General features: G+C 41.0%; 3 protein-coding genes across 4 annotated transcripts; 2 read left to right on the forward strand and 1 right to left on the reverse strand.

Moving 5' to 3' along the window:
• Positions 1-3,088: 3,088 nt before the first annotated feature.
• On the reverse strand, positions 3,089-3,955 carry LOC123474045 (larval cuticle protein 1-like). The gene is made up of 3 exons (XM_045175868.1): positions 3,719-3,955; positions 3,509-3,624; positions 3,089-3,414 (listed from the first exon to the last, which is right to left on the reverse strand). The coding sequence occupies exons 1-3, from the start codon at positions 3,938-3,940 to the stop codon at positions 3,159-3,161; spliced, it is 594 nt and encodes a 197-aa protein (XP_045031803.1). The 5' UTR covers positions 3,941-3,955; the 3' UTR covers positions 3,089-3,158.
• Positions 3,956-6,711: 2,756 nt separating this feature from the next.
• Positions 6,712-7,567, forward strand: LOC116927483 (larval cuticle protein 1). The gene is made up of 3 exons (XM_045175869.1): positions 6,712-6,944; positions 7,039-7,154; positions 7,249-7,567. The coding sequence occupies exons 1-3, from the start codon at positions 6,723-6,725 to the stop codon at positions 7,502-7,504; spliced, it is 594 nt and encodes a 197-aa protein (XP_045031804.1). The 5' UTR covers positions 6,712-6,722; the 3' UTR covers positions 7,505-7,567.
• Positions 7,568-12,385: 4,818 nt separating this feature from the next.
• On the forward strand, positions 12,386-16,738 carry LOC116926926 (mucin-2). Of its 2 annotated transcripts, none has more exons than XM_045175797.1 (8): positions 12,386-12,623; positions 12,689-12,749; positions 12,844-12,914; positions 13,016-13,152; positions 13,398-13,533; positions 13,757-15,995; positions 16,078-16,214; positions 16,318-16,738. In XM_045175797.1, exons 1-8 carry the CDS (start codon positions 12,606-12,608, stop codon positions 16,471-16,473), a joined length of 2,955 nt encoding a protein of 984 aa, XP_045031732.1. In that variant the 5' UTR covers positions 12,386-12,605; the 3' UTR covers positions 16,474-16,738. The 2 variants fall into 2 exon arrangements, with proteins under 2 accessions (XP_045031732.1, XP_045031733.1); XM_045175798.1 differs by having other exon boundaries at positions 12,388-12,623; positions 13,067-13,152.
• Positions 16,739-21,487: the final 4,749 nt, after the last annotated feature.

Here is a 21,487-nt window from a genome sequence, read left to right on the forward strand (position 1 = left end):
AGACGAGTATCAGGCACGGTCAACTACGGAGAATGTAAATTACCGCCCAAAAAGTATGTTTTCGGAAATTTCAAGCCACGTAGGATACAAACAGCCCGGCGGGGATGCTGGAATTCGAAATGCTAGGGTAGACATCGTTACACTTCCCTCTCGGATATTTGCATCCCATTTCAAACAAGAGCCGTCACTTTGTTTTATAGTATATACATTTTGTACGTCGGTGGCATGCTCAATATGTCGAAACTACCTCGAAATGTTACACGATTATCAAATCAATTTTCAACCTTCAAAATAACTTTAGAAAAACATATGCGGTGTTCTATACAAAGCCGACCGCCATGACTATATTTACTTGGTATATATACAACGATCTTTATGACATGCCTCTTTGTTTTTTTACTTTACTTTCTGATGTGGTTAACATTTACACAGTGTTTACTGTAACGAAGAATGATTCACGTTATAGTCGTTAATAAAAGACGACCAACATCTGTTTTACTTTCGATATATTTATGCAGAAAACAATCTATAGTTCATTTGTCGTCTTTCAATCAGACAAGAGACGCGGTTGGTGAACGACAGGTCTGAACAACGCTAAACCACCATGTAGCAATGTCAGGATAGAATTTTTCTTCATATTTTCATCAATTAACAACCGACAAAGTTGAGATATGCCATCAACAGGTGCTGTGCAGTCGACAACGTATTTCTGTCTTCAAGCAAAGTAACTCAAATAGAGCTTGTCGTCGTTCATCAATTTATTGAGATGATTCGCCATGCACACTGCGTGGACTATCTAAATCTCTGGCGTCTACGTACGATCCGACTGGAAGATATGAAGATTAATCAGCATCAGCGTAAACCCCCTGTACCGTGATCCGTCGGTCGGTACAGCTTCTCTGTCACATCACAATCAGTGCACAGAGAGCTCTCAAAACTCAAGTAGAAATCGTAATAACGATAAGCATGAGATCGCAATCGACTCGATTCGCACAACGATGACTGTCGCTTCCACATAAGCCGTAAATATCAACCGGAATGAAAAGCGATAAACTGTAGATCATTGATTCACGCCGGTTGTCTGTTTTACAATTCGTAGCGATCCAGGCCAAACCACACTGTTCTTTTCAACGACAGATAAATTTGAAATGGATTTTTTGGAGAATGCAAAATGTCCTCAACAACCGGACAACCATTCAGATGCGGGTAGTTCAAACTGGATCGGGATGGTGTATAGGCTATTGTTGATGCATTTCACGCGACCGTAAGATGATGCTGGCATCATTTTAGTTCACTATATGATCCATCGTCATCAAAAAAACAACTGCACTGCTGTGTTCGATCGCAGCGGTCGAAATGCGCCCTCCGAATCCATATTAAGATTCATTCTTCCTCAAATAGGTGGTTCAATTGCAAAATAATGATTTTACGATCAAGATGCTTGGAGCATGCCAACGCTTCTGTCGAGTCTTAAATGGCTCCAACGTGCTAATCGTTTATTAATCGAATAGGTGTTACGCGTAAGATATTTAATCTCCTCACTTAAAAACTATACCTGTCCGTGGAGGGACAACAGATGATGATTTCAGTAAGCTGGTACTACCAGCTTCGTAAGTTTCTATTATTTGCTACCAGGCTGGTAGCAAATAATAGAAAGCTATAACTGCCCCGATAAAGCTACTGGCCAGCCAACAAATGGCAATGTTTCAATCGCCAGCCTATGTGTTTGTATATTTTCTCTGTGTTATAAATGTGTATCATGGCAGAAGAGATGCTGCATTCTTGGTGGTTGAAGTGCAACTGAAAGCCAGACAACAAACAACCGTAAAATACAATACAAAAACCTGTATGGTCATGCTGGACGGCTAGAGTCGAGTCAAGGCGTAAAACACGTAGAGCAAGTTTTTTTTCTTCTTCCATATAGGTTGTATTTCGTAGTTCTTCGGAGGATGAATGGTAACTCTGCATCTGATCGTATGCAAGATCTGGCTACAAAACCTAACCCCGAATTGCAACATGATTTACTCGCTAAATTAGTGTCGATTCAACAAGAGAGGGTAGGAGCAACTTGATTCGAGCAATCGCTTTCAACGAGTTCCATTCTATGAATTGAGGTTAGGCTTCCTCTGTTGACAAAATAACGCACCAACTCAGACCCCAATAACACGGAAAACACCACGGTCTTCGAACTTTTAAAGACGTTGAAATGCGGGAGCCAGTTGAAAATAAAAATCAAATTTTCAAACATCAGAGCAATAGCACAACTAGGAATTTATGACCCATGCCCATGAACCTTACGACTTGGCGTACGCTGTTAAACACGGGGAATCGTAACTTCGTAAGTCAATTCTAGTGACTCCCAGAAAAGCGACAGAAAATTAACAACTAGCAGTTACTGTGTTCAACTGCCCGACGGTCGCACTCAGATCTTCACTTACACAGCCGATAGTTATGGCTACACCGCCGATGTTAAATTCGAAGGTAAAGCCAAATATGCCGAATACGTTCACCCTAAACACAATACTTCCTCTGCTCCAGCCTACCAGGCACCCACTGCTCCCGTTTACTCTGTTTCCAGCCTAGAGGGCTCCCGTTCCCGTTTCCTCAGCTCCTCAGCACAGAGCCTCCCTACACCAATCCTACCTACCCTGTTCCAGTCTACATATACCTTCCAGCACTTATACTATCCCCATTGCTCTCTCAAAATACTAGATCCTAAAATATTTTGTCGACCAATTCAATATATAACATCCGTAGGAGGTCTGATCCAACAACACAAAACTAATTTATTTCTATCCATCATTTTTGGCTTTGCTGAAAGTACGGACCGCAATCCTTTCGTTCAATGCAAGCTGTCCTTTCTGATAACAAATGTGCTATTCTAGTTTCCTCAATTGCCTTGGCAAATAATTATATTTATCACATTTTGCCTACTGCTCAATTTCCGGTCCTTTCCAGAGCCAAAAACCGCATCGAGACATGCTACAATTCGTAATTTACCTATATACAGCGGATCTAATAACGCTATAATAATTTTTTAATGGTCCGTCAGTATCAACCAGACTTTCCAGTTTAAATACAATCTTTGTTTCTGGGAATGCAACATTTTCTATTTGTCATTGTATGTACATATTGAACGTATTGTGAGTTTTCATTTTTTAAAGAACACCGGCAGCCTTCAAGTCCGCAAGCATCTTGACGACGTGTTCCGGCATCGGTGGAGGTGTAGGCAAATGGTCTCCAGTTGCCTGGAATCCATTTTCATCAGCGATCCAACTGACGGTAAGGACAACGCCATCGGGGGAGGTGTAGGAGTAGGATCCTTTCGAAACAGTGCCAATGTCCTCGGGTTTAGGACCCACCTGTTTCTGACTGCCACTCTCCGAAACTTTGGTTCCATCAGCGCTTTCAAAACTGTTAAAACGTTTAAATGTATATATGATTGAATCAAAGCAAATGGTTAACGGTGTAGTGGAAGAGTGAAATGACGATTGCGTCATCAACATACGCAAAAGAATAACTGCCATCGGCGTTCATTTCGCTATTCGATGACACAATTTCGATGGGCTTCTTATCTTCTTGTGGTGCGGCGAGGGCCACGGCCATTAAAGCGATAGCGATGATCTATTCAAACATTATACGAATCAATGAAGCAATAAGTTTGTTATAAGATAATAGACTAAAAAAAGAAATAATTAATAACTGGAGGTCTACTCACGAATTTCATTTTTGCTTGAACAGGTGAATTTCTGCTACTCTTCTGGATAAACAGACGAAGTGTTTGATGCTGGTTCCCACATTGGCATCTTTTTATATTCGGCAGTTGTGTGAAAGTGCCTAGAAAACCTTCCTCAACAGCGAACATTTCAAGAGAACGTTCATCTTTAGCTCCGAGCACCGGAATATGCAAAAACAAGTGAAAGTAAAAACTACTAGACATTGAAAATACCAGTATTTGTATGAATTGCATCCACGAAAAAGCCAATCTTTTCTGAAACTATCTGAAACAATGAAACAAAGATGATGCATTCATTCCTGATTTTAATGGAAGGCACCCATTTAAGGCAAGATATACTATAGAGTTCCGCTTATAGAATGGCTGGTTAACAGAAAAAGTTAGATATAGGCTAAGCGGTGAGAACCCTAAATTGGCTTATCGTTAAATTTTTTAAGGCGAACAGATTGAAGATAGATCAATGTGATACGCTATAGCTGCCAAATACTTTTCAAGACTCAACAACTTACTTTTCACTCGCACCTGCAATATCACTTTGCATGTCATTAAGTTGTTGCCTCCGTCTTTTGCAGCAGTAGTGAAGCCACAACCCAATAGGTTACGTGGGTACTGAATAGTAGACTAACCTTCTCGACTAGTTCGAAATTTAGCTACGGGGTTGATGATTCCATCCAACGCCATTTTGTGGGAAAACTGAAAACCCATAGCTAAATTCCAAGGAAAACCCTGAGTGATCGTAGTGAAAAGCGGGACGAACCGGGATTTTAGATGTAAAAATTTTAATCCACATTGAGTCCTATAAACATTTAGCAATGTCCGCCATATGCCATATTCTTCATTGAAGCGGATTTGCCCGTCGTCATTGCTTATTTCTGAAAATTACTGATAATCATGCAATTCCAGTTGATTTTGACATCAATCAGTCATTCAGAGACATTCATTTTTTCTTACCAACTGGTGAAAACTTAAGGCAAGAAACCAAATGTGCTGATGCGATCAGTCGAAAATAGTCTGTTTTATTAGGCATTTTTTTCTGTTTTTTTTTTTTTTTTTCCTAAGGGGATCTGATAGAAGATAGAATAGCCTAATGTGGGACACTACCAAATACCATTCCAGTCTCAACAACTTACTTTTTCTTCCCACCTGGAATAAAACGACAAGGCTTTACTTATATTAATGCAACAGTGGCCTCAAGGTGATATGGAAGATCCTTTATTGCATGTTATTAAAGTTGTTGCCTACATCTTATAGCAGCAATGAAGTCGTATCATATTCGTCAGTGCTGAATCTATGTTCGACATTCAAAGCACTTAATTAAGTTTTTGTTTAGTAGACTAACAACGTTGAATAATATTCGTTACTATTTTTCCTATAGTAGCCTAATGTTCATTTACGAAATTGTGTAATCGTTCTTCAGAATTGAAATAAAATTAAATATTACGGTGGAGAATGTATGACTGCGTTATCAACGTGCTGGACGATTGCAAAGCTATCAGCTGATGTCATCTTAGATCGGATCATTAGCTGTAGGTCTACTATATACAGGTACGATCCGGTCCTCTAAGCAAATCATTCTAGTGGCTAGCGCAAGCTTTTTTCTTTTTCCCAACAATTAAATTTTATGGGGGTGTACCATTGGGTTCATCTTTTTCGGGGTCCTACACAACTTGCGCCCTGCTAGGCTACCATGTTATCGTTTGATTATGCCACGTTATTCATGGTATGTTAAAATTATTCAAGCTTTTGTTCGCATCGAATTCTAATATAAGAGTTCCACTGCACTGAAAACTTGACATAATGCGCATGCAGTTGCAGTCATTTTCAGTCAGCCAGTTTTTTTATAATAGAGTTGGCTAACGTCCGAAGTTGCCAGTTCGATTAATTGTGAAAAAAATTGGACACAAACTAGTAACAGTTTTTGCATGGCGGCTTACGGAGTTTCGCCCGTTGTAGTTTTAGTTTTAATTTTTTCCATTGAAATTATCTTTCTTTCCATTCATAATTGGATCACGAAATTCCTTCGTTATCAGGTAAACGTGTTTACTTTCTGTAGCAGACAAAAATGGATGTTGTAGAGGAAACTGGCGGGCTGATAAGGGAGCCCGCCAGTTTTTGTCTGCTACAGAAAGTAAACACGTCTACAAAAAAATTAATAATAAATAAAGTACAGTCTATATCGAGGTCAAATAAAAATTACAAGATTACCTGATAACGAAAGAATTTCGTGATCCAATTATGAATGGAACGGAAGATAATTTCAATGGAAAAAATTAAAACTAAAACTACAATGGGCGAAACTCCGTAAGCCGCCATGCAAGAACTGTTACTAGTTCGTGTCCAATTTTTTTCACAATTTCCTCGAACTGGCAACTTCGGACGTTAGCCAACTCTATTATTATAATTTTTCTTAGATTAGCTACAAGGAATGAAGTTATTATAACCCACCCCCTTTTTATGATGTAATATTCAATTTATTATAAGCATCTGAATGTGCTAGAAACTTAACTAAAACAAAACCAAGACCCCCGGAAATAAAAAAGAATAAACTATTGCACAACCGTGCACAACGGAGAATGACCCTATCTGCCCTCAATTAACGTCACCGTTAACTGACGTTTCCCACCTGATTTTCCAAAATCCGAAAATGTGCAGCGCACCCCAAACCTTATCTCATCACCATATATGGCTTCCTATCGAAAACCATTTTTCTTTTGTAACATGCTGGCTTTCAATAAAAGACAAGAACACTGCGCGATTGAGTTAATTAATTTAAAAGTGTTCAGCACGTTGAAAACCAACGCAAAATGCATCCAGCGTAGGCTACTCCTATGTTGGTCTATATAGCCTATCCATTTCTTTTCAAGATGACAAAAAGCTGTCCAAATGAATAGTAATCATTTTTTAAGTTTAAATACCATGACCATTTTTGTTTTAAAAAAGATTAGCTTTTTCATGGATGCAATTCATACAAATACTGGTATTTTCAATGTCTAGTAGTTTTTACTTTCACTTGTTTTTGCATATTCCGGTGCTCGGAGCTAAAGATGAACGTTCTCTTGAAATGTTCGCTGTTGAGGAAGGTTTTCTAGGCACTTTCACACAACTGCCGAATATAAAAAGATGCCAATGTGGGAACCAGCATCAAACACTTCGTCTGTTTATCCAGAAGAGTAGCAGAAATTCACCTGTTCAAGCAAAAATGAAATTCGTGAGTAGACCTCCAGTTATTAATTATTTCTTTTTTTAGTCTATTATCTTATAACAAACTTATTGCTTCATTGATTCGTATAATGTTTGAATAGATCATCGCTATCGCTTTAATGGCCGTGGCCCTCGCCGCACCACAAGAAGATAAGAAGCCCATCGAAATTGTGTCATCGAATAGCGAAATGAACGCCGATGGCAGTTATTCTTTTGCGTATGTTGATGACGCAATCGTCATTTCACTCTTCCACTACACCGTTAACCATTTGCTTTGATTCAATCATATATACATTTAAACGTTTTAACAGTTTTGAAAGCGCTGATGGAACCAAAGTTTCGGAGAGTGGCAGTCAGAAACAGGTGGGTCCTAAACCCGAGGACATTGGCACTGTTTCGAAAGGATCCTACTCCTACACCTCCCCCGATGGCGTTGTCCTTACCGTCAGTTGGATCGCTGATGAAAATGGATTCCAGGCAACTGGAGACCATTTGCCTACACCTCCACCGATGCCGGAACACGTCGTCAAGATGCTTGCGGACTTGAAGGCTGCCGGTGTTCTTTAAAAAATGAAAACCCACAGTACGTTCAATATGTACATACAATGACAAATAGAAAATGTTGCATTCACTGTTAAAAAAGTCATTCGTTTTTCGAACGAAAAAACCTTCGAATTGACAACAAACCAGATCGAAGGTTAATAACCTTCGAAAACTGAATTAGTTTCCACGTTTCGAATTACGCCAAACGAAACTTCCATTTTTCGAAGTATTTTACCTTCGAAAAATGAACAGCGGTTGGAGAGTACTTATACTTAAATACCAAAAAAAACAATCTTCGGTGGGGATTGAACACTGTAACTCTTTACCACAAGATCGTTATTTACCCGCTCTAACCACTTAGCTAATTGTTCTTATAAATAACAAATTATTTTGCTATGTATATTGGGGATTCGAATAAGGACTTAGAAATTTTTTTTTGTTTCCTCACAAAAATGTGAGGTAATTGAGAAATGTGAGTGTGTGAGGTAACGTAGGCGACGAGAAATTGAAATAAAAGTATGAAAGCACTTGCTTTTCTATAAAATACTTTAATGAAAAGTTTTTGTTTTACAAATAAGTATGTAAATAAAAATAAAGTACGTTAACTTAGGCCCTTTATTTTTTTTTTAAGTAGGGGAGGGTGGGGCTAGTTGGTACAATTTTTTTAATTTCTTCTCTGGTTTCTTTAATTTTTCATATTTTGACACCCAAAAAATTGTAAAAGAAAGCTCAAATAACCAGCTTTCTCGTGCTATTTTTTAATTTGATCTACGTTGAAGAATTCATATCGAAAACAACGTTCAAAAAGCTAAAAAAAAATTGCCTACATGCCCCACTAACGGGGTAAGTTGGCAGTGGTAGTGGGGTAAGTTGGCCCCATGTATTTCAAATACGGATTTCAGTGAAATGTTGATGTTGTAAACAAACTAGAATAACATTACAATAAACAAAAATCCTATAGTTATTTTAGAGTGGGAAACTCAGAAATAAGTTGTGTTAACTTACATAAAGATTAATAGCCTTAAATACAAAAAATAAAAAATAATATATATAATTCAGGCAAACATTCCACACAGGTGAACATCGTATAAAGTGAAACACTTAAAATTTGCCAAATTTTGGCCTCTAATGCATACCACTGTTCACCATAAGTCATATCTAGCAAAAATTCGACTTACAATTCCCTGACATTTTGACAGGCCATGTACTATACATATGTATGTATAATGCCTATGCCGACATGCCCCATGTTGCAATGTATCAATTTGCCCCAACCCGGGGTTTATTCAAATAAAAAATTTTATTACTCCTTTATAATTGATTAAAACAAATCCATTGTTACAGTTCGATAGAGGACACAATTTTCTATAAAACAAATATTTTTTAAAAATTATATGCATACCAAGAAAAGATAAAATTGATGAATACCAAGCACGCAACTATTGATGTGGATTTGACGCAAAAAATTTCGTTATTTTTTATTTCCTAAACTATTTGGGATAAATTTATAAAACTTTGCACAAATGTGCGCACGATAAACATCTTTGACTATGAATTATTTCAATAAAACATCTTTCACCCAATTCGTCTAAATTAAGAATTGCAAACTTGCCCTCCTGCCAACTAGCCCCACTCTCCCCTACTTAATTTCTTTAAAAATACTTATCTTAAAATTTTTTTTTTTTTGTAAGTATGTTCAATTTGATAAATATAATCATTTGAGTTTAAGTATGGTAAAAACGAATAAAAGTATGTTATTTTCTTATTTCAGTACGCTAAAATCCCGTTATACCGTCGATATTAGACAGTAGTTTGAAAATCGAAGGTTTCAAACATTCAAATAACGAAAAGGTTTTTTACGTTCAAATTTCGCAGTGTATTTTTTACGTTTTTCAATTTTCGAAACCTCCTACAAATTTTCGAAGGTTGAAAACCTTCGAAAAAAAAACCCTTTTTAACAGTGTTCCCAGAAACAAAGATTGTATTTAAACTGGAAAGTCTGGTTGATACTGACGGACCATTAAAAAATTATTATAGCGTTAGATCCGCTGTATATAGGTAAATTACGAATTGTAGCATGTCTCGATGCGGTTTTTGGCTCTGGAAAGGACCGGAAATTGAGCAGTAGGCAAAATGTGATAAATATAATTATTTGCTAAGCAAATGAGGAAACTAGAATAGCACGTTTGTTATCAGAAAGGACAGCTTGCATTGAACGAAAGGATTGCGGTCCGTATACTTTCAGCAAAGCCAAAAATGATGGATAGAAATAAATTAGTTTTGTGTTGTTGGATCAGACCTCCTACGGATGTCATATATTAAATTAGTCGACAAAATATTTTAGGATCTAGTATTTTGAGAGAGCAATGGGAATAGTATAAGTGGAAGGTATATTATGTAGTCTGGAACAGGGTAGGTAGGATTGGTGTATGGCCTACGTTGAGACGTTGTAGGTCGGAGCAGGGGCTCTGTAATTTTTTGTAGGGTAGTGTAGGGAAAATGGGGGTCGGAGTCTTGTAGATTGGAGCGGGGTAAGCGGGAACAGAGGTACTGGGAGCTCTGTGCTGATGAGGAGCTGGGGAAACGGGTATGGAGACCTTCTAGACTGTAACAGAGTAAACGGGAGCAGCGGGTGTCTTCTAGGCTAGGTCAGAGTAGTCTATAGAACACATCAGTCAAGTCCCGTTATTTAATGGATTTGCCCGTTGACAATCAAGAAATTCTGATTGAGAGTGGTGGCTGGTGACCAAAACAGTCTATTTAACCTGAGGCAGAACTCTTTTAATTGGAAAGAAACAAAACACTTCAATACGATCGTCAATAATACGAAGGCGAAGCCAAGATTTCCGAACACAAAACTGCCTCTTTCACAGTACCTGTTCACTCCATACCAAGATTCACCTCTCCTGCTGCTACCTTTCCTGCTGTCAGCGTTCCTGGTGCCACTTGTAGGCTACTTATTCTCCGCTTCAGTTTTCACCTCTCCGGCTGTTACAGCTCCCGTTTTTACAGTACGTCTTCTGCTTTCATCGCTCCTGCCCGGCCTGCATGACTGAGTATCGCCCCGCCCGTCCTCCACAGCCGAGTATCGCACGTCCTCCACAACCGAGTATCGCCCTTCCTCCACGGCTGAATATCGCCCGTCCTTCACGGCCAAGCATCGCCCGTCTTCACGACTTCCGCTAGCGTTGCTCGCGAATACTACTTTATATATTCTGAAATATTTTTGTAGAAAAGAGAGTACAGTTAAAAATATAAAATTTTATGAAATAAATGAAAACAAAGGTTCAATTTTCGTATTTATTATACAATAGCTGATACGAGGTAACCTACATAGGTGTTAAATCACAAACAAAACAAAAAATCCGAGACTGATAGATATAAGAACGCGCGACGAAAAATTCACTGACCTAGGCCTACTGCATAGGCCTAGGCCTACACAGAAATAAGTCTCTGTCATCATAAAATTCAAATAGATTATTTAGCTTGATCTAACAACGCAAAAATTTCTTTTGCTGATTCTTCGCAAGTTAATAGGGCCTAGTGGCTTTTTCCCTATAAAGTTAGTTCTACTTCCATAAAGAATATGCAAATTGACTCATGGGGTTGAATTCATTTCGATTAGAAAATTCAGGGCTCACGCATCATCAGTTAATGCACAGACAGTTCAATCCCAAGATATTTCGTATGGGGCAATCGAAGGCCAGGCCCGTTCGTAATCGACCTATATACCTAGTGACATATACAAAGGATCGATGAAAATAGTCAACAAACCAAAAAAATAAAAACAAACATAAACAGCCAATAGAGCTTTTACCATTAATCCAATACGTCGGTGCTCAATGGAGAAGAACATATTTATTATTTTAATATAACAACCGATTGTAATTTCCAAATTACACAAAATTGCTACAATGTGATCTGCTTCTATGATTGTGGGGGCCCTGTATTCAGTAGCGAGCAAATGTTATGTGCCTACGCGTCTGAAAAGGTATTTCATGTTGTAATTTGCCTTATAAACCATAGACTAGTCTACTGAACACAGTCCACATATACAAAAACCTTAACTTCATTTTTTAAATTCTCGCAACGAAACAATGGCGGTCCGATTCTTGTGAAAAGCGTTCCGGTGGACATCACTAGCTGCTGATTTGGCTATTCCACCTGCGTTCAGTATACTTCATCATGTATCTCAGCAGAATTTCTAGTTACCTTGGCTGGATCTTTGTATAGAGTATAGTCTATAACTTAAAAGCCAACAATCCCGCGGAGCAGTTTCAACTGTGTGTTAAGTGTTAGGCCCTACCTGATGTTTCAACATTGTTGTCAGAATACCCATAGACGGTTGTCTAAATAATAATATTACACTATTCATAGCAAGGTTTCATGAAAACAAGTGTTTGTAAAAAAATTTAATACACGGTGGCTTGGACGAAGTTGTTTACGTGGCCGCATATCTGGTTACGTCTTTTATCTTATATATGTTTATTTTGATCTAGCAGGAAGTGTGCACTTGTTAAGTTGAAATGCAATAACCACTTGTACATACAGAATATCTATAGCAGTTCATGTGCGCTGTTTCTACAGCCATAAGTAACCTATTCCATGTAGTCTACTGCATGCAAAATGCGCATCACATTTCGTATAGATGGGGCCGTCAGATATGACACATTACAGCAGCCATATGAAACTGCAGCAGTTCTTTTTATTAAATATAAAATGCACTGTCATGTCCCCTGCGTGCTTATCTATCCAACAGAACGTGAAGGCAATGACGTGAATGCAAAGGACGTGTGTTGGTTCTGCAGTCAATCTATAGTATATTTTCCATATGCAACAGGGACGTAGCCTACATACTCGTCGTAGATCTACAGTTCATGTATATGCTCATCAAAGCGGATGTATATACTGATCGGTCTTATTTACTAAGTGCCACAGGTGGTGAAGAACGAAACGCTCCAGCTGTCGTTGCGAGATGTTCGTGTTTGGGCAACTTCAAACAGCGTTCGCAGTTTAATATAAAGAAGCGCCTGCAGGCACAACTATAGTCATTAGCTCAACGTCCCTTGGCTGACTACTCAGCATTCGGGCATAATTCTGTCGAATTTCTAAGTCTTCATTCAAGATGCAAATCATATTTTGGGTACTAAAATTCTACTTTATTATCAAATTTTTCAGTAATTCTAATTTTTTTTTTACGCACAAAAGGTTGTAAGCTTGTTTTGTCTCAGTGGCTATGTGTATTCCAAAGCCGTAAAAACTGAAAATGGTAAACGTTTCTCATATGAGTCGCATTATACTTGTTATAGTTAAAGATAAAATAAATTTTATCAACTTTCATGGTGATTGACTTTCTGCAAAAGACATAATAGATCCGCCAACTATTTCAATCATCGGAGGAACCCCGGCTACCCAAGGCGAATTTCCTTTTCTGGTAAGTTTACGACGCATTTTGTATGTTAGTATAATGAAGTGTTTTTCCTTTAACAAGTAGACTAAAGAACTGATTCATATCACATAACTATTCATATCAAGGCGATTGGATTCTCCTCATGCAAAAAAAAAAAAAAACGTTTTCTTTTGCAGACTGTCCTGCGATTAAGCAACTATTTGTGTGGTGGGACCTTGATTGCAGCGTCCTACGTCTTGACGGCGGGTCATTGCCTATACGAGTAAGATCTAATAATTAGCATTGACCTATAAGATGCAGTATTCCATTGATTTAATTAATAATCTTTCTGCCATCGAGAATATTTCATTATTAATTTTTTATTCCATTATAACTGCAACGTAATTTCTCTAAAATGCAAACTGTATGAATGCAAACATTTATAATTTCTATCAGCATTTTGTTTTCGTAGCCAGACTATATATATATATAGCCTGTATATACATATTTTTTTAAATCTGAGTTTAGTTTTCCTTCTGGAGTAAATATGAGCAACTTCTATGTACTTATCAACACGTTGTCAATAAATGGCGGTGGGTCTGGCTATGTCCTAAGGAAAGTGTCATCATACATAGTACACGAAAACTATAGCAACACTACCTATGTAAGTAATGTTTAATCTATGGTGTAAAGTTACTGGTACACAATTTAACACCTGTAAATGGCCATATTACCAAAATAATATGAAAATGTTGAAGTGATGAGATCGAAAAAAAAAATTGTTGTAAACTTCACAGTATTTTCAATTACAAAAATGATTCTTTGATTCAAAATAGACTGCATTTGAGAAGTATCGTCTAACAAAACATCCACATTGAATTATTTAGGATAACGACGTCGCCATCATAGTCCTAGACAAACCAGTTACAGGAATCCCATTCGTTACTCTTCCTACCCCATACACAACCGTGATATCCACGGAAACAACAACAGAGTTAACAATGGCACCAACAACGGAGCCAAGTACTGAACCAACAACAGAGCCGACAACTGAGCCAACCACCAAACCAACAACTGAACCAACCACCGAACCAACGGCGGAGCCTATAACAGAGCCAATAACAGAACCAACAACGGAGCCGACAACGGAGCTGACCACGGAGCCAACGACAGAGCAAACCACCGAACCAACAACTGAGCCAACCACCGAAAAAACAACGGAAACGACAACAGAGTCAATAATCGAACCAACAACTGAACCAACCACCGAACCAACGGCGGAGCCTACAACAGAGTCAACAACCGAGCCAACAACGGAGCCAACCATCCAACCAACAACGGAGCCGACAACAGAGCCAACTACCGAACCAACAACCGAAACAACAAAGGAACCATCCACCGAACTAACAACGGAGCCGACGACAGAGCCGACAACAGAGCCAACAACAGAGCAAACCACCGAACCAACAACTGAACCAACCACCGAACCAACAGCGGAGCCTACAACACAGTCAACAACCGAGCCAACAACGGAGCCAACCATCGAACCAACAACGGAGCCGACAACAGAGCCAACTACCGAACCAACAACCGAAACAACAAAGGAGCCAGCCACCGAACCAACAACGGAGCCGACGACAGAGCCGACAACAGAGCCAACAACAAAGCAAACCAACGAACCAACAACTGAACCAACCACCGAAACAACGGCGGAGACTACACCAGAGTCAACAACCGAGCCAACAACGGAGCCAACAATCGAACCAACAACGGAGCCGACAACAGAGCCAAGTACCGAACCAACAACCGAAACAACAAAAGAACCAACCACCGAACCAACAACGGAGCCAACGACAGAGCCAACAACAGGGCCAACAACAGAGAAAACCACCGAACCAACAACTGAACCATCCACCGAACCAACGACGGAGCCTACAACAGAATCAACAACCGAAACAACAACGGAGCCAACCATCAAACCAACAATGGAGCGGACGACAGAGCCAACTACCGAACCAACAACGGAAACAACAAACGAGCCAACCCAGAAACCAACAACGGAAACGACAACAAAGCCAATAACAGAACCAACAACGGAAACTACAACAGAAACAACCATCGACCCAACAATGGAACCTACGACAAAGCCAACCATCGAACCGACAACAGAGACGACAACAGATCCAACAACGGAGACGACAAACGAGCCAACAACGGATCCAACAACCGAGTCGACAACAGAGCCAACCACAGAATCAACAACTGAGCTAACTATGGAGTCGACAACAGAGCCAACAACTGAGACAACTACCAAACTAACAAATGAACCAACAACTGAACCAAGTACCGATATCACAACCGAAATCCAAACCTCAACAAAATCACCAACCACAAAAATTACGACAAAACCAACAACCACAAAAACTACTACAAAAACCACAACTAAACCAACAACTACAAAAACGACGACAAAGCAAAAAACTACAACAAAACAAACGACGACAAAGCCAAAAACTACAACAAAACCAACAACTACAAAGTCTACAGCAAGAACTACAACAAAACCAACAACCACAAAAAAAACAACAACAAAACCGACAACAAGAACCACAACAAAACCAACAACTACAAAAAAAACAACAACAAAACCGACAACAAGAACCACAACAAAACCAACAACCACAAAAAAAACAACCACAAAACCGACAACAAGAACCACAACAAAACCAAAAACGACAAAGAAAACAACAACAAAACCTACAACAAGAACAACAACAAAACCAACAACGAAAACAACGACAAAACCAACAACGAAAACAACAACAAGAACAACAACAAAACCAACAACAAAACCAACAACGAAAATAACTATAAAACCCACGGTAAAACCAACTACAAAACCCACGGTAAGACCAACTACGAAACCCACGGTAAGACCAACTACTAAACCCACGGTAAAACCAACTACAAAGCCTACGGTAAAACCAACTACAAAACCAACAAAAGCCAAAATTACGACAAAGCCAGCAATAAAGGCAACAACCAGGAAAGGAATTCTGCGAGACTTCAGTAGTTACGGGAATATGCCAGGTGTCATCGCTGGATGGGGTAGGACGGCTTCTCCAGGTGAACTCGATTATTACCCCGAGGTATTCTCATATTTTTTGCTTAACAATTAATACTTTTTTTCCCATAAAATAATTTATAGTCGGGGACGTTTCAATGATATTGCTTAAAGCTAACACTACAGTCCTTACTGATGAGGTGTGCACAAGTAAATGGGGCAGCAATTACATAGCGGCTGATATGTTGTGTGCTACCGACACACTCACATCCACTTGCCAGGTAAGATCTCTGACTCCAGTTGTCAGTAGAATTGACTAGAAAACATGTTTTATAAAGCAGTTTAACCATGGCGATTTTTTCACCTGTTTCGTAACTGAACTAGGGTGACAGTGGTGGTCCAATTTTGGTTGATGGAGTCCAAGTTGGCATCACTAGTTGGGGCTCATTACCCTGTGGTGCATACCCTAGCGTGTTTGCGCGAGTCACCAAGTACCTTAGCTGGATCGCCAACACTTTAGCTAATAACCCCCCTCCTTAATTGGGATAGAGTTGAGGCAACAGTTGACTCAATCAACATCAGCCAAGAAATTTCAACCCCCCCCCTCCTCCCTGCAAAAAACCTAAAAAAAACACTAATAATAATAATGTAGTAGTTTTTTTTAAGCCAAGTTTTAATATTACATTTTTCCTACTTTTCCAATAATCATGTCAAAGTATTTTTAAAAATTACTTTCGTGTGTCGTGGTTTATGGTAAGGGTTTATAATAATCAAATGGTAGCCCCAATACATTATTTGGCCTCAACAACGGATCTGATTATTGAGTATTTCACGGCAGAATATATGAAAAAATAAAGTAGAGGAGAGTGGGGTCAATTGAGACACAGGGCAATTGAAACAAAAATTGTTTCTCTCTCCGTATAAGAGGAATTTTCTTTAAAAAATTAGGGTTAATAGAATGAAGGGGTTTACAAGTTTAGACAAATTTACGAATTTTTTTATTCAAAACTTTTAAAGATATCTCTCTAAAACATTTTTTTGTTCTCAGTCTGTTTATTTTGTGTTTTCAAAATTTTGGTTTTGACCCCTAAAACGCTACGCTTTAGTAATAAAATTGGTTTTAGACGATTTGAAATTCATTTTTCTGCAACTTTATGTCATTAAATTTTTCCCTGTATTCTTAAATAATTTTAAATAATTAAATGTGACGATGACCCAATTGTGGGGCAATTGAAACACTTTGTTTCTATTCCCTGTCTGCTACTGTGTGCTTGTTTTCTGCAATCTGGCCACAGTGTACTTGGTGGAGCACGGGGAACATTAACAGATTTGTTTTATTTTATTTTTTTTATATTTGTGTTTTTACTGGCATTTATGTTCATTAGCAATGCCTAGAAATCGAAATAGAGAATCAAAGAGAGGTAAAATACCACTTTTAGTGATGGAGGAAGCTGCAAACTTGGTTAGAAGTGGGAAAGGGTACGAAAGGATTGTTGCTGAAAGCTTCGGTGTTTCAGCAGCTACATTGTGAAGGTTTGTTGCAAGGATAATGAAAGGTGAACAACCACGAAGTCGATATAACCCTGCTACAAAGGTCTTCACAGCCGAACAAGAAGATATCATTGAAAAATATGTAATAAGTGCACAGAAAAGGTATTACGCGTTAAGTAGCTTAGATCTCAGAAATCTGGCATATGAAGTTGTTCAAAAATACGAAGTGAAATGTCCTACTGTTTGGGAAAAAGGTAACTTGACATTGATAACATAAGTCCTAGGTAAATTTATATCTGTAAATTATACACATATATCATCTACATTTATATTGTCACGTGGTCAATGACCACGTTATGTGATCCGGTTAGTATTCAATACTACCGGACGTGTGACGTCAGTGTTTCCCCCGTATATAGTCCCCCCGTAGTCGTGTATCGGGTCTCAGTCTTAGTCTTGTTAACCGTGAATACAACGCATTGCTACATGGTGGAGATGCAGAACCTCTGGTAAGTCTCTTTTGTGGTTGTGTTTCTGTTCGATTCTGTGGTGCGGAGGCGGTGGCTGTCAGGGACCCCTGAGAGTCGACGACCCAACTGGTCTTAGCACCTTAAATTATTGGGGTACGGGGTCACGGCTCCGACCGTAGGACAATCGGGGGAAGCATAACGAAGGAGAGATGCCGGGGGGAAAACGGTGAAAAGGGTTAAGGCGGTGCAGACGGGTACATTGAGGGAACGTGGATAGTGGAAACCGTGAGCCGAAGTGGTCGGCAAGAATCGGGGCAGTGAACCGTGAGCCGAAGAGTTCGGCAAGAAGCGGAGAAGTGAACCGTGAGCTGAAGTGTTCGGCAAGAATCGGGGCAGTGAACTGTGAGCCGAAGTGTTCGGCAAGAATCGGGCAGTGAACCGTGAGCCGAAGTTTTCGGCAAGAAGCGGAGAAGTGAACCGTGAGCCGAAGTTTTCGGCAAGAAGCGGAGAAGTGAACCGTGAGCCGAAGAGTTCGGCAAGAAACAAGCGGTGCGAGGATTGCGGGAAGTAGATGATAGGAGAGGAGGACGTAAGGAGCGGGGAGAGAATCCGAGACGCTCGGGGACGGTTCGTGGCACGGGGTAGTTGGGGGATACCCGAGATCGGGAGTGCATCCCGGGGGCGGGCGAGGACGCGCAGTCGACCGTTGAGGGAAAGCGGAACGGAAGAGCGAGGAGAAATAGAGGACGGGGCTAACGAACCCCAACAGGAGCAGCAACCGGCATCCGTTCGGCAGGAGTATCATCTCACATTCAGTGAGGAGGAAACTGAGCGGTGGGAGGACGCTGAAGAGGAAGAAGGATCGGGAGAAAACGGAGAAGAGCAGCCGGAGTGGGATTTCGCGGATTTGAGAAGAAGATCTTCGAATATCAGTAGCTACATCCGGGGATTCAGAGCAGCTCAACAGCAAGTGGATGCAAGGCACGCGATGACCGCGCGGATAAAATTCCAATCCCCACCCACCTTCGGGGGGAAGAACGGGGAAGACGTCGTGCAGTGGATGCATCGATACGAAAGAATCGGGAGATATAATCGATGGGGAGATGACGAACTTCGCGACCACGTGGAGCTGTCACTGTCCGGGGCAGCGCAGAAGTGGTACCCATACAAAGAGGCCGCGGGACAACTAGCAGCCGAATGGGAGGATGATGCAGGACCGCCAGTTGTACCAGGAGTTAAAACACCGCTGTTGGAGAAATTCAAGCCAGTCAATCAGAATCGATTCAATGAAGTAAAACTTAGAGAACGCAAACAAGGGATCGAGGAATCCACGATCGAATTTTTTTACGACATCCTGGATTTATGCCGCAGAGTAGACCCGAATATGACCGAAGCTACGAAATTGGCGCACCTATGGAGAGGACTCAAGCCAAGTTTACTAGAGAAACTCTGGAGTTTGAAACCCAACTCGTGTGACGAATTCCTTCAAGAAATTAAGCGGTATCAGGAAATGACTTCCCGAGCAAGACACGAGGAATGGGCGATGGGCGTGGTCGGAAAACAAACACCAACGACGGAAAGTGAGAGAATAGATCGAATAGAAAAATTACTAGAGGGACTAATGGGAGCCGTTGCATCAAGGAACGCATCGGAAAAGCTGAGAGTCAACAGTATCGGTCGGATAACCGATCAATACTGAAATGGACTTCGGATGGGAAACCTATCTGCAGCAGATGTAAGACGGAGGGACACATCAGGAGGGAGTGTCCAACAAGAGCAAAGGGTCAGGGAGACCTGAGGGGTCGAACGCCGGACGGAAAGGTCGTGTGCTACGCGTGTGAAGGGATAGGACACATACGTCGCGACTGCCCGAGCTCCCAGCGAGAAGGAGGGGCACCACAACAACAACAGCATTAGCAGGTGCGATTCGCTGGATAGGGTAAGCAAGTAATTGGTCTAGTAGGGATAGAGCATGTAGACCCGGAGGTGCTAGCATGGCCGATTCTGAAAATCGACATCCAGAGGATGGTAGTACTGGATGTGTTGTGCTGGGGAAAACGGGTGGCTGCCGTGATAGATACAGGGGCGGTAGTGTCCGTGTGTTCGCCCAAATTAGTGAGAAAACTAGGGATAACAGTGACACAATGGCGCGCAAATCGTCTAGTATCAGTTGACGGCAAGGAGATTAACTGGGAGGAGCCGCAAGGCTGTCAAATCAGATGGGAGGATGACCGTCGAGGGGGAGGCTTTGGTTCTGGAGGGCGACATCGGCTTACTTCTGAGCAAGGACATGTTGGAAAAACTTGGAACGCGGATGAAGATTGGAGCGCTACCGGAGATTTTCATTGGAGACATTGCCATCGGAGCACTGGTGGAAGAGATGATGGAGGAAGCACCGAAACTAGTAGTCCAGAAAGGATGCTGGATCCCACCCCGATCGATGAAGGTGGTCGCAACTCAACCACTAGATTTGAAAGGGTTTGGCGAATGTGCACTGGTGGAACCATTCCAAGCATTGCAGAGGACGAAAAGGGTGTCGACGGGAAAGGTCCTGGTTAGTGGCATGGGAACAATCGGACAGATGGCGATAACCAACTTATCGGACCACCAACAATGGATCGAAGAGGGGACGGTGTTAGGAATAATCGAGCCAGTGACCGAAATCAAGGAGGGAGACACGCCAGTAGCCGTCGCGACAGCAGGGGCAGAGAATAAAGCGCTTCGGGAGCATGAATTTGAAAGCAGGATTGGAGAAGGATTAATGCCGACAGACGGAGAAAAGATGCGAGAAGTGTTAGTGGTTAGTGGACTGTTTTTCGTGGCCCAGAGACCAACTAGGACTGTGTACGGCAGCAGAGCATACAATAGACACCGGGGAAGCAAAACCAATTCGACAATCACCCCATGCTCGGGCATGGAAGGAGAGAATCATTATAGAAGCTCAGTGCAAGGAAATGGAAAAAGCAGGAGTTATCGAACCCTCGAACAGTCCATGGGGAGCGGCTGTGGTCCTGGTCAGAAAGAAGGACGGGACGTGGAGATTTTGTGTTGATTACCGGCGCCTAAATGCAGTGACGATAAGTGACGTGTATCCGCTGCCGAGGATAGAGGAGACTCTGGCACGATTGGAGGGTGCAGATTTCTTTTCAATCATGGATTTGCAGTCAGGATACTGGTAAGTGCCCATTAAGGAAAGTAACCGTCCAAAAAAGGCGTTCGTCACAGCGGATGGGCTATACCAATTTAAGGTGATGGCAATGGGGCTGTGTTCGGCACCCGGAACTTTTCAAAGAATGATGGACATGGTATTAAGTGGTCTCAGATGGACAACGTGTCTAGTTTATCTGGACGATATTGTCGTCCAGTAGTGTACTCTCGGTCGTTGGACGAACACGTGCAAGGGCTGCGCGGGGTACTGGGACGTCTGAGAGGGACAAATCTAAAAGTGAAGGTGGAAAAATGTACGTTCACCCAGCCACAACTACGTGAGTTGGGACATATCGTGGATAAAAATGGGGTTTCTCCGGATCCGAAGCAAGTGCAGGCAGTTCGAGACTTCCCGCACCCTCCGGTGGATGGTTCCAGAGCGTCGA

The sequence above is a fragment of the Daphnia magna genome, linkage group LG7 (assembly GCF_020631705.1).
Source record: "Daphnia magna isolate NIES linkage group LG7, ASM2063170v1.1, whole genome shotgun sequence".
Lineage (NCBI taxonomy): Eukaryota > Metazoa > Arthropoda > Branchiopoda > Diplostraca > Daphniidae > Daphnia > Daphnia magna.